At 36.3% G+C, this 17,146-nt stretch overlaps 1 protein-coding gene across 2 annotated transcripts in view; it reads left to right on the top strand.

The window, feature by feature from the left end:
• GABRG2 (gamma-aminobutyric acid type A receptor subunit gamma2) overlaps positions 1 to 13,887 on the top strand; it is a 67,721-nt gene extending 53,834 nt beyond the window's left edge. The window contains exons 7-10 of one of the 2 annotated variants that reach the window (XM_042025425.1): positions 6,402 to 6,554; positions 8,097 to 8,302; positions 10,426 to 10,449; positions 11,893 to 13,887. In XM_042025425.1, the coding sequence (XP_041881359.1) occupies positions 6,402 to 6,554; positions 8,097 to 8,302; positions 10,426 to 10,449; positions 11,893 to 12,168 (659 nt within the window). In that variant the 3' untranslated portion in view covers positions 12,169 to 13,887. The remainder of the gene's footprint in view (positions 1 to 6,401; positions 6,555 to 8,096; positions 8,303 to 10,425; positions 10,450 to 11,892) is intronic. The other variant, XM_042025426.1, reaches the window with a different exon arrangement.
• Positions 13,888 to 17,146: the final 3,259 nt, after the last annotated feature.

Genomic DNA, 17,146 nt, shown 5'->3' with positions numbered 1-17,146 from the left:
ACTTCTACCATCCATCTGGTTTTGCGGTGCCATTCAGAGTGGTGTGTAGCTTTGTAAGAAACAGAGAGAAATAAATTCTTCCTATAAACTCTCAAAAACCTTACACATATGGACATGTCTAAGCACACATTCACTGTTTTCCAAAGCTTTTAAGTTAGCCAAAAATGACTTAAAAATGTGAACCCATAACAAGGCAACAAGGCAACAAGGCCAGCCCTTCACCTAATTGAATTTCCCTGTCAAAACTCCATATCCTTAACAGAAATGAAACAATGAATTTTCCCCACTCAAAAACCATCTGAGAAAGAACTGAAGTAACACATAAAAATAACCTGACCATGTGGCCAATATATGATTTTTGAAGCTCTTCTGTAGTTCTTTTAATAATTTAAATCCAGCAGTATTTTAAACAACAGAAAGCAGAATCTCATAATACTAAGTGAGAGACAATCTTATCTCTAAGTGTTGCTACCTGAACTATAGTTAAGACACCAATTTTTTGGGGTGTTATAAAGCTGTTCTTCTCTCTTGCATTTGCACTAGCTTCCAAATCAGTTCTGAGTACAAATTAGAGGCTTTTCCCCCAGTACCTTACACTTTACACAGTCACTTAAACATGCATAAAGAGCGCACTAATGGGTATAATTTCCCGTTCGCTTCACACAGGTATAAATGACTCTCCAACCAGGAAGCAATGAAGGATCACACCCACCGTGCTGATTAAATCACTTAAGTACAGTGTACATTCCCCCGGCTATGCTTCCTGGCACAACTAATTTCTTCTATTGAACCTTTGGGACCTAGGCCAGCACATAAGGACAGATGGTTCTTCAAATCAGGAATTCACTTCCCCTACTGTTGTTCCCCTACTGAGCCCAAATCCTGGTATTCAAATCACTATATCCCACAAGTACAGGGTAGGAGGAAGACCACAATTTCCAAAGTTCATGTTGACTGCTATGAGCCTGTATAAATTAGGATGGAACAGGACTGTTAGAAATAAAACCTTTTCCAAGGGCTTACTCAGGTCACGTGCATTGAACACTGATGCATGAATCTAATTTTCAAATTATCTCCTACTCTGGAAATGACTTAATGTCCATGCACTTTGTGTGCCCCAAGAGAAATATTCAACTTCCCATTCAGAGTGGCAGCACGAAGATGCTGTGTCTCAAGTCAGAACACTGCTCTGCATCTCTTTATCTTTCTCTTGATCTTCCAAACATAATTGGGAGGAATATGCACTTAGTAGAAAATATTATATGAGCATTTACACATGAGGATAAACATGACCTGGATACCATTTTCCTGAGGGATTGAATTCTGGTTTAAATATATGTCACTGAAGAAACTGGTTAACTTGCTATTGTATCTTCATAGGAAGAAGGTTATGTCTGTCTATATGCAGATGCAAACACAGATGACTACAGAGGAATAGGAGAAATATGTATATTCAGAGAAAGAGAGGAAGGGTCTAAATATATGAAGGATGAGTTATTATGCTCCTCGTAATAAGATTATTTTTTCCAGAGAAATTTTGTATTTGTTTAAAAATTGAAAATTATCTAGGTAGTATTTTCTAGACACATGTAATAGTTCTACATATCTCAGAATGTATGGTAGGAACGTAAGGTCTCTGGTGAAAGGCTAAGTAATCCAAAATCTTCTAATTAGGATGCCAAATGTCAAGTACTTAAGGATGTTGTCTTACAAAGATACTGCCAGGTTGCACTATCATTCATTTCTAAAAAACTCCAAAAGTGTATTAGTGCTCCAAACAGCAATCTGGCAGTCTGAGAAGCTTTCTTGCTGCAGTAGACAATATTGGACAAACAAGAGCCAGAGCTCAGGGAAAGAGGATGAAGTAATAATGAAAAGATTATCAATTTGCCCAGGGAGGACTAATAAATGACACTGTGCTGAGGATCAAGTCTGGCCATTTTTTACTAAACTAATGTCTTAGTTTGACAGCTTCATGCAGGCATCACACCAGGAGTGAAAATCACCTGAGGCACAGAGATAATCTGAAAATAACAGAGTATTTAAGCTGGTCTCGGCTAAAGAGCTGAGAAGTGCATGAATATAGTCAGAAAATAAACCAAATCTGGATAAAAACAGGGCTGAGGCAAGATTCTAACATGAAAGGTGTGATTAAAGCAAAGTACTGTCAAGTCCACATTCCACAGGGGTCTTTATGCATTTGACGTTTTGGATGTATGTGTTGTGACAACTGAGACTGAGTCCTGAACTTCACATCTTTGGTCTTGCATTATTCTGTATGTTCAGAGTACTTTTGTTATTCAAAATCTCAGAACACCTGCTGTTATATCATTCCAACATCACTTAAAGTAAACTTGGCAATCCCAGCAAGATACTTCTCTGGAGCATCCCGCCACTTAGTCCTGTTTTCCTTATCTCTTTATTGTCACAGTTTTCCCTGGCTGGCAATTGCATACCCATGGCTTTTCACTCACTCCCCATCTACCACCTCTCCCCAGTGGGGAGGAGAATCAGAAAGAAAAGGTAAACCTCATGGGCTGAGATAGGAACAACTTAATAATTAAAACAAAGTACTATTATTAGAAATATTTTTATTATTAGAAATTATAACTGTAACAATAAGGGGAGAAAGTAACAGAACCCAAGAGAAGCAGGTGATGCATAATGCAGTTGCTCACAACCAAAGACTGATATGCCCAGCCCATCCCCGAGCAGTGACTGGCAGCTCCCAGCCCACTCCCCCAGTTTATGTACTGGGCAAGACATTCTAGGGTGTGGTATATCCCTTTGGCCAGTTTGGGTCAGATATCCTGGCTATACACCCTCCCAGCTTTTTGTGCAACTACTCACCGGTGGAGTATGAGACAGAAAATTCCTTAACTTGGGGTAAGAACTACTTAGCAACAACAAACATCAGTGTGGCAACAACATCATTATCATGCTAAATGCAAACACAGCCCTGTGCCAGCTACTCAGAAGAAAATACACGCTTGTCCCAGTCAAAACCAGAACATATTCAAGGCCCGAAGAGATATTAAGTACATTACAGAATTATTGACTTGCTTTGTCTTGGCAATTCCTAAATTCCATTTGTTTTTCTACTTTTACCTTGAAAAAAAATGTCATCTGTACATCCCACTTCCCAAAACCCCAACAAAGCAAGGTAAAATATTAACATTATTCCTTTCTTTAGTAAGGATCTCTAAAACATTCCATAACACAACAGTGTCTGCAGCATCAGCAGGCTTTCAGATTAGAAAGTAAAATGTAATTCAAAAGAATTTACACATCCTTGAATGACTCTTCAGATTGGTCAATTCCACACTGCCTGGCAAGTTATAGTTGACACTGAAGTTTTTGCTTCCCCTGATTTATCTTCTCCATTAGTAGAAACTTTAAACCTCATATAAAATATATACGGTCTCTTATTTCCCTGAGCTTTCAGTAAAACATTTCGAATTCTACAATGCATAAGAAATAAGGTCTGCCAGAACAATGCTGTGGACTTTGAAATATCAGAAACTGATAGAGTTTCCTACAGATATAATTCTGGAGTAGTTTGGATTTTTCATGCAAGTGTCAATTAGGGAAGAAAGTCTTTGCATAAAGGAATGTGCAACAATATTTGTGAGGGTTGAAAAATCCTACAACAATTATATCACTTTTTAACTTTTGGAATCTGTTAGCAGAGAGATGTTCTTTCTAAACATAATTGCTTATGAATTCGTGTATTAAAAAAAAATAAGAAAGAAAAGTAAAAGAAGAAAGAAAAGCAGAGGGAATTGTGTTTGATTAGATATGAAACACTTGCATCTGGAGTGTCTCCAGTTTGTGTAGCAAATGTCCTGTGGGCACTGCTAATACTCTATGGGAATGAATTGTACTCTGATGTGCATCTTCAAGATGACAGAGAATTCAAAGTTCTGTTTCACCACCAGTGACTGGACTAAGGCCTTTACAAGTTGGTTTATGTTTTAAAAGGTCTTATGGATTACATTATGAACAGCAACAAAAAAATTAAAATAATGCATAAAATATAGACAAGTCTCCATGGACACCAGGGGATTACCACCAAAAACTGACCAAAAAAATGTAAATGGAAATGGTCTATAAAATGGAAGGTCTGAGGCTACTCTCTCTCTCCACACATAGATGTATATTAACAATAACATTCATATGTTATCCATAGCCTAAACCCTTGGGCTAGGTTTGCACACACAGCTGTTGAACAAGGACAGTGAGGGAGGGCTTAGCACTATACCTCGGTCTAGGTCATCTCTATTTAGCTCTTTTCCTTCTCAGCACAGGTGCTGAGGTTTGGATTTGACTCTAATACCTGTAGGAATGTTCTGGCTTGTGTACCGGAGTCTGATATTTTCTGTTCCTTTGAATACAAGGCAGGCGGGCTACAGCTGCCAAACAGTTGGGCAAAAAGACCTGTCCAAGTATAGGACAAAAAATGAGGAGAAAGTAGTTACCTGGGATCTGGTACATCACTCATCTACTCCAAAGGAGCCCATAGCAGTTGGAAATTCAGTAGAAAAAACAAGAACAGCAATAAAACATCTGATTTTTAAACTTCAGTTCTGGGCCTTTTGTACCTTTTTATTCTTATCTGTATTTGGGTTTATATTTCACCTCTTACTTCTGGAAATTCATTGTCCCATTAAATTTATATAGTAACAGTGAGCATGAAACACTTCTCCTTAAAAATGTTTGCATGGAAGTAATACAGCTACTGCTTAAAGTGATCTCTGCGATATCATAGCAGAAAAAAATTGAAATATCAATGCTATTAATAGCATATATGAAGGTGAATGAATAAAAGGACAATTCCCAAAACTGAAAAAATAATCACTTCTTGGGAAGTTAATATATGATCCACAGAGATGAAGAAATGAGTCATACTGTAATTTTATGGCTTCAGCTTTGCACTGCTGCTGCTGCTGAGTGGTGTTTTTTTAGGTAAGTTGGTTGGGCTTTTTTGATATATGAAAGACATGCACATATAATGCAATGTTAACTGTGAACTAAGGAAATAGTAAGACTGTACTTATTACAACTGTTTGCTCATATTCAGATGTATCACCTTATAAACTGCATATATAAAATTTGGGGGCTTTATGTCTTTGGTTTAATTGTAACATAATTAAATTAAAACCAGTTAATTCCAAGAATATGGACATTCAAATTAAAAAAAATAACAAAGAAGCACCAGTCAAAAAATATCTCTGAAGTTTCTTCTCTGGTCAGGTTCAAAGGGATTATTCTGGGGGAAATTAAAATTTTAATTATGCCTGAAAAGAGGAACACAATGTTAACTAAAGGTACTGATCTAAGCAGAACTTGCATTAGCCACAGAGACTCTTTGATAGTGCTGGAAAACTACCTCACTCTAAATTTGCAAATCATATCCTGTTTCCATTAAAGACTTCTCTGGGCTGCATTTCACTGAATTGCAATGAAGTCTTTGTAGCCTGGGGTTCTGTAATTCCTTTGCAATCAAGATTTTTCCCAGAAGTGCTGTAATCTGAAGTAAAGATGAGAACTGAGAACTAGGGTTGTTTTTTTTAGTTTAGAAAAATAAAACCATAACCAAAAAAAAAAACCAAACCCCAAAACCAACCCACACCCCCCCCCCCCCCGCGGCCCCCCCCCCCCCCGCAAAAAAACCACATCAAAAACTGAAGTTTTGCTGTATCCTTGAATCCAGATGGAATTTACTTAATAATTTGAGAGGGGAAAAGAACCTGAAAAGACAATCACAAATTACTGAATAAGAATGATGTGTTATGTACACCAGAGTAACTTCTAACCCAGCTTTTGGGGTCACTTAGGAAATGTGGGTTCCAATCATTTTAGAGGAGAAAATACAACAGATGATCTGCAGGCAAATAAAAAAATGAATTATTGACACAGCATAGCCCTGAAGAATAGTTAAGAACATGAATAATTTAGGAAGTACATCTGAAAGCATGTGACATTTGAGAGTGAAGTTGGGAGCACACTAACAGGGACACAGAGACTCTCAGAAGGCTGGACCCCCACCACACACTGGGGTGCTGCAAGAGGATCATACCAGGCAGGCCTGGTTATGAGGAGTGACTTGGGTAGAAGTCATTCTATGCAAGGGAGGTTACCCTTGAAATCATATAGTGAAGTTACCTAAGTGAATCTGCTCGACTTTATTTTCACAGTGTGGAAAACCCACCGGATCTTGAGCTACAGCGGTGTTGAAGATGATGTATGCATGTATTTGTCATCAGTATGTCTGGTGAATCAGTTTAATATTTATATACACACACCCCAGACATGGAATAGGAAACCCCTAGCTCTTACATACAAATGTTATGTTGGTTTTTTAACATATTATTCTATTTTGTTCTGCTTTTGTTTTACAGGAGACTATGTAGTCATGTCTGTCTTCTTTAACCTGAGCAGGAGAATGGGTTATTTCACTATTCAGACCTACATTCCCTGCACACTTATTGTTGTCTTGTCCTGGGTCTCTTTCTGGATTAATAAGGATGCAGTTCCAGCCAGAACATCACTGGGTGAGTTTATCTTTCCTGTTTTCTTCAAGCATTATGATGTTTAATTGACACTTCTGCAGTTCACCAGTTTGTAAATATGAAAAGAGACAACTTCACATGAACTCTCCTCATTTAGAGGAATGCAGTAACTTCCAAGGAATAACACGGTCTAAGCTGTATTTGCATCTCTTCCTTTTTATGATGTCAGATTCTGACTATTGTAAATTGTCAACAATAAAAGCTGTCACATTTTTTCTGGTTACAGCAGTATTTTTTATAAACATCAAGAGGATGGGGACACATGGTTGGATTAGAGGCAGGATGCATTAGTTTCACTCGTTCTACTTCCATATCTTGGTGACTGGCAACACAAATTAAATAATTACCAAGAAGGAATCCACCTTTCTGGGGTGTGTGTCCAAGTGGTAATAAGGGGAGAATGTACACCATGACCACTTTAGAGACCAACAATCAAATGTAGACTTCAGGCAAAAAAATCAACTGAATTTGGTAGTATCCAAAACCTTATACATGAAAATGTGACATGCAATTAATCACAATTAGAAATTTCTACACATGTAGCAACTTATCCACAAATAAACTAAGAGAGACCAAATTAATCTTGCTTGTGCAAAGCAGCTGTAGCCATAAGAAATAGCAAAGCACAAACATTCAGCTAGAGAAACTTTAACACATTTTCTTCTTCTACATTAAATCCACACAAGTGAGAATTATTTCAGTTTTTCTTTCTGCATTTTCATTTCTTCACAGAACCACAGCAGAGAGCACTGGAGTGTAAAATAAGGGACACACTTGTAATTCCAGTCTCCCTAGAAAGAAACATAACAGAGGGCCACTGGCTCCCATAACAGAAAGCTTTAAGCATTTTATTGGTTTTTTTCACATCCTCCTTAAAAAGAGGTTATAAAAATCTGCTTTAAAGTAGTACATAATTAATAAACGCATTCAGCTGTTACTTTAAATTTTACTTGGATACACAAAACACACTTATCCCTCTGTTGAGAATAAGTCTATTTGCACCACTAAGAAGGTAGTATCAATGGTGTGAAATTTGCCATATAAAATGTGGTAGATTTTAAATATTCTGATGCATTTTTAACATTTTTCACATCACAGTACATACAATAATGTTCTGAAAGGGAAGGGATGGTGAGGCATGTCACAGTACTACTCTTTTGTAGACCCTGCTCTTGCTCTGTTTAAGAATTTGAACACATAAACACTAAACTTCAATTTTCAATAAAGACTCCCCAGAAGCCAACTACAAAACCAAAACCCTGAATTAAATTTCTTAGAATCAGAACCCATCTAAACAAGTATTCTACAGAGCAGCACCGGCAGGGACCATGTAAAAATGTTGCATACCCCTATTAATCCTCTAAGCTCCCACTGAATTGGCATTTCACTGCTAGAATGTGCTATTGAATATTTGTGCTATATGTTTGAACTCTAGGCACACTTCAAAACCAATCAGAGAGAAATAACTGGCAAAATCAGTCTGTTACTTGAAGTAATATTATTTGTTTTCTATCTATCTGCTAGGAATTACAACTGTCCTGACAATGACCACCCTAAGTACAATTGCTCGTAAATCTCTTCCCAAGGTCTCCTATGTGACAGCAATGGATCTTTTTGTGTCAGTCTGCTTTATTTTTGTGTTCTCTGCACTGGTGGAATATGGAACTTTGCATTACTTTGTCAGCAACAGAAAACCAAGCAAGGATAAAGACAAAAAGAAGAAAAACCCAGTATGTATCTTTTTACCAGCAAGGCCTAAAATTTAATTAGTTTTTCTGAGAGAGCATTTAAATCCTTCTTTATAATGGCACCTTTTTTCATACTTTTCTATTACATATATACCCATACTTTGTAACAATAGGAATGTAAATATTCACCTTGAGAATCAAAAGCTCATGTATTACAGTTTTCTGGATGCCAGAGAAAATAATTATCACGGTGTCCCACAGTGGTAGGGAGGAGAGGAGAAATCCAACAGGCAGGAATTGTGCAGCAAGATTGATTTATTTAATTATTTTACAAACTCTTTTATAGACTTTTTTCTTCATAGTCTTAATTGGTCAAAGGATCAGCCACCCCCTTGGGGTGATTGGCTAAAATCCTAAAACATCCATTGTCAAAATATTTTCCTACTGTACTATAAACAAATCTTTGCAAGGTCGCAGGTGTTCATAGTTTATAGAACTCTACTAATATCTTCCATGGGAGAGAAAAATATCTCACGGGACTGGAAAGAAGCAAGAGGAAGTCTTGCTAGCTGCATATTTGTATCCACAATTAATTTCTTAGGATAAAGATCGTTTTTAACCAAAGTGTTCTGCAAATCACAACTACCAAAGCCATTATTTATGCTATTTATAGATCTCTTTATAGAAAAGATCTCAGCTTCTGTGTCTTAGTATTAGCAATATTCTATGCCATTAACTTATGTCCACATTATTGACATGGCAATCTTGCTTATCAGGAATACAGTTAAACTTTTACATTCAAACTGTGGTGTGTGCTTTTTCTAACTTCCCCTTAAGCATCTCTTTCCTTTCCATTGTTTCCCTAAATTCTTTTTCTTGTATTTCTTACCTCATTTACCTACTTCTCTGCCTTAGAAAGTGATTTTGCAGTAGTTTATAATGATACTTACAGATATATGCTACCCAATAACAAAAAAAAAAAAATGTATATAATAGCAACAATAAAAAAAATCCTGAAAATATGTTCAGTAGTGATTTGGGCTTTTGCCCAGACAGGGAAAGAATTTGCTGCTTATTTTGTCCAGGACAGATTTCTCCCTGCCTTTGGCAACTGAGCTGGCAAATGTATTGTCTAGAATCTCTAAAACATTTAGCCTAATCATCTACCAAAAAAACCCTAAAAAACAAAAACAAACCCAAAACAACCCCACAAAACAGAAAACCCTGCAAATAAACAAACAAACAAACAAACCCACAACAAAACCCTCAAACCAACCAACCAAAAAAATATGTGAATTATGTAAAGGAAAAATGTTTTATGTTAATAAAGAGTATTTTCATCTCCATTTCAGGCATCTAACAAAGAATAAAGTAATTTGGATTTGCTCTGGTAAAATATTCAAGGACTTTTGAAGATATTTTCTTTTAGTTTTAAAATACATCACAAAAATGGATATAGAAAAATAGCAATTAAGGAACTTTCACTACAAACTATTCCTACAATTTCAAGCGTAAAAGCTGCTGAGAAGTAGACTGTAATAAAACAAAGTAATGATAAAGTGAGGTGTCCTGTGTTAGGTGGAAATAAAAGTGTCTGCGTGTATGTGTGTCTTATGGAGTCAGGTAAAGGAGCAAAACTAAATACACCTCAGATTTAGTTGCTTCACTTTAAAGCATCCATAAAAGGACAAATAACTTGTTCTTTACACTGCTTATTTGTGAGCATCTGGGAAGAAACAGAACTATGTTCGCCTGAATCCTAATCACAGAGCCTAAAAACCTCAAAAGTAGAGTGTTCAGGGCACAGTCTGCAGCTAAAAAGTCTTCTTTCTAAAAAGTGCTTCTATAAACTGTGAATGTCTTTTTCAAAACAGCTCAGCATAAAAGACTAGAATCCCCTCAGGACATGACTATCTAAAAGGAGTTTGATATCTTACGTCTTTGGCCCAGATGTAGACAAGACAGCGACAAATTGAAAATGTGGGGGTTTATGCTACAGATAATTGTCTCAATTGCTGTAATACCAACCTTTCTATAAATTTAGTTCTTTGTGACTTACCGTGTTTCAGAAATGTATTTTTAATTTACATTATTTTTGTCTCTCTTTCCTTTCTTTAATTTAAAACAAAACCCTCTGATTCTCTTTTCTGTCTACAAAATGAAAGCTTCTTCGGATGTTTTCCTTCAAGGTATAATGTTTTTTGGAATGGAAATTCACTGCATGCAACTGCTGAATTTAACTGTTAGAGCTTAGATAAGAGTCGTGTTTTGTTGGGTCTTTTAATTAATGAGACAACTAAGCATTCTACTCTAGGTACTTCCTAATTAAGTAGAATGGTTACATATTTCTAAAAAATTTGTAGAGTTGATTCAGCAGCCCAAATACAAATGGACTACAATTCTGAACTTACCTAAGTTCAAGAGTGACCAACATTACTGGATTGCATGAATTAAGAGAGTTTAATTTTAAAACATTTCTGCTCCTCTCTCTGAATTTGCCATGGGATCCAATAACACCAGCTGTCGTAAAAACCTGCAATATACCCTTTTAGAACTCAGCTCTGACCCTGGATTTTTAACCTTTGTGATTTCACTCCTAATTATAAAAGCAAGTCTGTTCTGATGTTGACCTGAATGAAACTCAATGTCATCATCAATTACTCAAATGCTGTTTCTATTGCAAAAAAAAAGGTCAGAGTTTTGAAAGGGTTTAAGATGCATATAGATTTTTAATGTTGTCACTGGATCAACACACTTAGCAAATTAGCAAATATATCTAGCTGTGTTCCACATCTAAACCTTATCTCCACACAGAAATGCTGATTTTTTATTTAAAAAAAAAAGAAGGGGGAAGGGGGGAGAAGAAACCACATTAAATAAATTACATTGAATTTACATGCTTATGAAACAGAATTGTTATGCTACCCTAAAACCATGAAATTTCAATGCCTATCATCCCAGTGTTCACCCAGGGCTAAAATGTGTTTTAAATGCTGAAATTGCTCAATTCATTCTAAATATATGTGTGTATATATATATGTACAGCTACTATATAAAATTCGGAACATGTTGAACCTTCTAGTTGGTGAACATTAGTAGGTGGTGAACTGCATATATTCAAATAATTGGAGAGTTTTATAGAGATTCTCCTAATCTTATTCAAAAGACCTAGTTTTTGCCTTTTTCTTGTATATATGTATTTGCTTTCTCAACATGAACCGGCCCTATTAAAATCCTGCATTTCTAATTGTTCAGTTCCTTTCACGTGTGATACACAAACTGCTTTCAGATATCAAGCAACTATGTAAAATATAAAACAAAAATTCAAAATACCATCAATTACATTCCTGGATGCTTCATTTAACCTCTACTATTTACTCGGTTTAGCTTTGAAGCTCATTGCCCATAGCTGTTAACTTTAGACTTATTTAGGTTGCTTTCCTGTAAGGGGTATGATGTGATTAACTTTAATTAGCTCAAGGTAATACCACCATTAGAACACCTCAGCAATTTCCCATGTACCCCCCCCCAACCATCATGCTCATGTTGACCATTATCTCCTGGCTGGTCTGGTGATAATAACAACGTTTCTCCCTCTGCCATCTTTTTCTTTTTTTGCTACTCCACCTTAGGCACCTACTATCGACATCCGCCCCCGATCAGCTACCATTCAAATGAACAATGCTACACACCTCCAAGAAAGAGATGAAGAGTATGGGTATGAGTGTCTTGATGGCAAGGACTGTGCCAGTTTTTTTTGCTGCTTTGAGGATTGTCGGACGGGAGCGTGGCGGCATGGCAGAATACACATCCGCATTGCCAAAATGGACTCCTATGCCCGGATCTTCTTCCCAACTGCCTTCTGTTTGTTTAACCTGGTGTATTGGGTATCATATCTGTACCTGTAAAAGCAGTAGGAAATCAGTGATATGAGCCTTACTCACTGAATTTCTTAAGAGAGATGGTTTCCTAAATCCACTTGAAGTATTTATGATGCGCTTTATAGTGATCTGAATTCTTTAGTGCCATAATCCCGTAAATATCAGTCATATCGTTTGTCCAAAATTTGCCATCAGGTTATTGTGAATTACATGTCCATTCCATATGCCAAAATAATTTAAAAATAAAATCCTGTAAACAGGTAATATACAGCTATATCTACTGGAATAGAGAGAAACAGGGCAGACAGGGCAAGGGGAGCATAGCAACATCACTTAACAGTTGATACTGTGATTCCAAACAGGAGTGAGAGAGAGGAAAATTCCTAGGTAAAGTGCTGTACAGTTTGTTATCATTGGCTATAATTATGCTATAGCTTTAGTCTCTATGGGCTTTTCTTTTTGGAAGAGTCATCTCTCACTTTGAATAGGTATTATTAGGCTAGGAAAGGTAACTTCTACTCCCACCAAGATGAAAACAGAACTTTCCCTTTGCCATCCCTTTAAGAGCACATGTACAATGCTGTAAATATTTCAATACCTTGTAGTACATAAAGTCTAATGCATGCATCTTTTGGGGCCAAAATAAATGAAAAAAGGTACCATAGAGTTTTGTCTTTTATTTTGTGTCTCTGGATGTGCTATTGTAATTGAAATGTGGACAAACCTAATTTTCTTTTTTCTTGAAAAACTGCCCGTTTCCCTCATGCATGGAAGATCCAAGCAGACAGCACTGTCATGCAAGACATTAGAGAAGCCTTAAGGATTCAAATAAATAACATATAGACAAATCTGTATGGCCAATATAATAGCTCATAAAGTGTAATGTATGTGTCCTCTGCAGTTGTAGCCTTCATTTCCCATTGATAATGTTGCTCTATTTCAACTCAGTCTCCAGTAACTACACATTGCAAGATCAGCTTCCGAATTTAATCCATGTGCTTCTATTGTTCTTTTCCCATGTTGAGCTCTACTTTTTTTCCTAACACAAGTGTTTGTGGGGGTCTTTTATTCGTTAATCTAGTCCAGAAAATAGCTTTTATTCAAGACATTATTTTTACATAAGAGCTTCAAGTTAATTTTGAACATTAGACTTCGTATTGTATATATACACACAATTTTTTGCCCATTCATGTCCTTGATCAGCAATAGTTGTTGTCAGTGCTGCTTTCACTCAGTGAGTACCTTTACTACATCAAACCTTTACCATGGCTAGCACAGAGTTTATAGATAGCCTTGAAAATAAAATGGAACAAAGGGTGTCTTGGCTACTAAATCACATGTATGCAGTTATGTATGTATTTAAAACCTTCAACCCACCTGGGTGAATCTTGAAAACCACTGGTTTTCAGAACCTGTATGATGTTCAATTATGCAACCTTAAGCACATGTAAATATGACTGACAGTTTTGGAGTTTTTTTTATTGTCAAAGATGCAAAATGTCACCTCCAGAAAACCGGGCTCGCAGCTTGAAAAGGGAGATCTGTAACTTATCACAACAGAATTATTATTAATTAAAATGGAGGAAAAGGAAAGTTTTCCAATGTTTGTATAGTTTTGGAAATAAAAATGTATAAAAAAGGAATATCCCTTGATCATCAATTGCTCCTACTCCAGTGTATTTTAAAACATTTTAATAAAGGAATTGCACACACCTGGGACTTTTTCAATAAAACTGCTGCACTCAACTCCAGTTTTTCTGTGATGAGTTTGTTAAAAGCATGCTTTGAGAGCTGGACTGCTTCACCAGTTGGATTCATCAGCTGCCTAAATATAAGTGACTATGATCCCTATAACCCTTTGCACTGTCTCATTTTGTAGTCAAATGGCTTACACATAACTTTCAAGAATGTAGACTAACTCCTTTGAAGGTTATCTTATTCTAAAAAAAAAAATATTTAAGAAATCACTGAATTGGAAGTGCTCTAATGAAGGAAAAAACCTTCCTTTATCTACTTAGATAGTCTCCACTGTCTGAATGAGTGTCAATCACCTTTCACACGGGAAGGTGTTTCAACTGGTACCAGACTGATCTCTAATTTTTTTTTTTCCCAGTTGTCAGAGATTTAAGAGCTTTCTTTTAGTCTCTTGCAACTAATAAGAGTGACTAATGTTATACATTTAAGGCTTCAATTTTTCCCTGGATTTTTTCTCTGCTCCCAAGTAAGTTTTATACATATCAGTATGAAACTCAGCCTAAACCAGCCCTCAGTCCAAGTGCATTTGGTTAACATACATAGAAGTTTTTTTTTTCCTTGATCTATGAAATTAATTAATTAGTGACACTGAGCCCTTCAACCTAGTTTCAGCCATCAGGTTACCTGTGCCTTAGAAAACCTGCGGTATTGATGAACCAGATGCAATAATGAGGAACAAATGATCAGATCCCTCACTTGTGCAAGTTTGGCTTCTCCTTCCAGCAAGGGATGAGTTAAGTTGTTATATCCCCACCTCAATAATGCAAACCACACAAACTGAAAAAGTGTGCCACATCTGCCTTAAGGAAGCGAATGAACTTTTCTCACCATACATCACGACACAAAGTAGAGGAAATAAGACCTTAATTAGTCATTACCCAACACCTCGCTCCTGCCACATGTACTGAGGGGTTTTGTCATTTCCTCCTGGGGAAAATGGAGGTGATTCAAAACAATGGTTCATGGAGAAACACATAATTCCCAGTAATATTTTGACACCGAAGTGCAATCTAGTGCTAATTAAGTGTTCCCTCTAACAGAGATTATTTTATCAGTACAGAAACATACCTTCGTGTTGTAAAGCCAGACTGCCACCACAATAAACAAAACAGTAGGCAAAATAACATTTGGGTGTGCTGTTATTATTCAGAAGAAAACTGCCCAGAAACCTATCTATATAGACACATTCACATATACATATTATAGAAAATATTACGCTAATATGTACATTATACATACTAACCCTCCCAGTTGCATTCCAGGGAAGAAACTTACTGCTGATGCATCAGGCTTGCTGAAATGTTTTCAAGCTCATCACACTGCAAATAAATATTACTGCTCTGGGATGTGCCTGAGGGTGTTCAGATCGTCACTGAAAGTTTTATCAAGTGTACTCTAGTGGCACAATTATTCAGTTGCTATTTATATTCCAAGAGTATGTAATATCCTGACCGAGACAAGACACTGTTGTCCCAGGGATTATACCAAAACAGGACACCTTCAAAGCATTTATAAATCTTTATACACTTATACCATTTACAAACACAGATTGTAAATAAAGAGCTGGTATTCAGGGAGATCATGTGACTCAACAATAGTTCTTCTATTTGTTATGTTACCCAGCCCCCCAAAAAATATATTCTGCCAAGCCAATATGGAATAATTTTAGCCTCTGTACCATAAAAAATGCTAACTACGCACACACACAAAAAAGGGGGAAAATAATCAAGGAGTCTGTTTTTAAATCCACTCTACCTCATTTCTACCTCATTTTCCCACAGTTATATAAAGCTATAACTTGGCTGGACTGGCCCAATAACATGTGTCAGTTTCAATGACACAGCTATTGCAGCAAATATTGGAGGTACAAATATTTAGACCTCCTTCCACCTGTGCCCCCAAAGCCCTTCAGTATTAAAATAGGTAGGAAAAAAAAAAAAAGTATACTTATAAAATAATTAAGCAAGTGAATAATGTCAGAAAAGGAACAAGAAAAATCTGTTAACTGCAAAAATTTTAGTGGATAGCATTTTTTTATATGCAACCAAAAATATTTTGGAAAATATAGTTTTGGATTATCTGCCTTACCACTAAATCTGAGTTTTGTAGGACTATGATAGAGATGAGATGCAAAAATAAGGATCGGAAAGCAAGGACTTTTCCAGGTTTGATGAAGTGTTTCTCATGCTTCAGAGGAAAGGCAGGAGAATGTGAAAAAAGACTTTGCGGGAGAATTTGATAATTAAGGAGAGAAACTGAGGCTTGGATATTAAGAGATGCTGAAGTCAATATTAACCCGGTCTGCTCCATCCAGGCTGCAGCTGAGAACTGAATTAGACAAGCAAACAAAAGAATTTATACATTAATGGACTAAAGTGGCAGCCCAGAACAACAAGCTAAGAAGGCATATTAGAGGCAAAATGATCCACAGAAAATAATTTTCAAGGCTAAAATAATGAAGGTTGCAGTCCTCTGAACTTTTAATAGAGTACCTTTGGGATTCAGGCTTCATCTACATGCACAAAGGCACAGATTTTAGTGATGCCATGGCAGAAAGTTAATGTTATTTGGAAATTATTAGCTACAAGATGAGGACTTCATGAAAAATAAAGTCTGTTCATGGGCTTCTGCTGTTGAGGGACTAAAGCTTGCTATTTTAAATTAAGGGATCATCCAAGGCAGAACCAAGTAATAAGAGTGAAGAAAAGAAGGAAAGTAAAATATAAAGAATCCATCTAAATGCAACATAATTAGAGCCCAGGGGACAAAATAACATTTTAAAAAGCAAGTGTTGTCTTTAAAACAAAATTTCAGTTGCTTTGCTGAGAACTTACTTAAATCTTACGAAAAGCTTCACAGATAAATCAGTTTATTATACCCATGGGAGATCTATTGTTCCATTTATAAAAATTAAAAGCCAGTGCACTTTCCCCTCCTTATTTAGTAGGATTCTGTAGATGAAAAGATTTAGACTTCCTACTTACAAATTACTGTGGGGCTTTTTTTAAAATCAAGATTTACAATGACAAACATACCTGTTGAATACGCGAAAGACAGCTCATGACCTTTAAAGGATCTTGAATAATAGGCATGAACTAAAAGCTTGCTTACAAGTCAGAAAACATATTTGAATAATTAATTCCAGGAATGTCAAATTACTTCACAAAAACATTTTAAAAAAGGTTGCCTTTCTTGTGGGAAACAACAAAACCAAACCACGGTATGTTAGACTGGATAAGACATTCTCATT

This window comes from Corvus kubaryi, unplaced genomic scaffold (genome assembly GCF_017639235.1).
Source record: "Corvus kubaryi isolate FWS band 111438036 unplaced genomic scaffold, C.kubaryi_AGA036_p1.0 37270, whole genome shotgun sequence".
NCBI classification, from domain to species: domain Eukaryota; kingdom Metazoa; phylum Chordata; class Aves; order Passeriformes; family Corvidae; genus Corvus; species Corvus kubaryi.
This window is presented reverse-complemented; position numbering and strand designations above follow the sequence as displayed.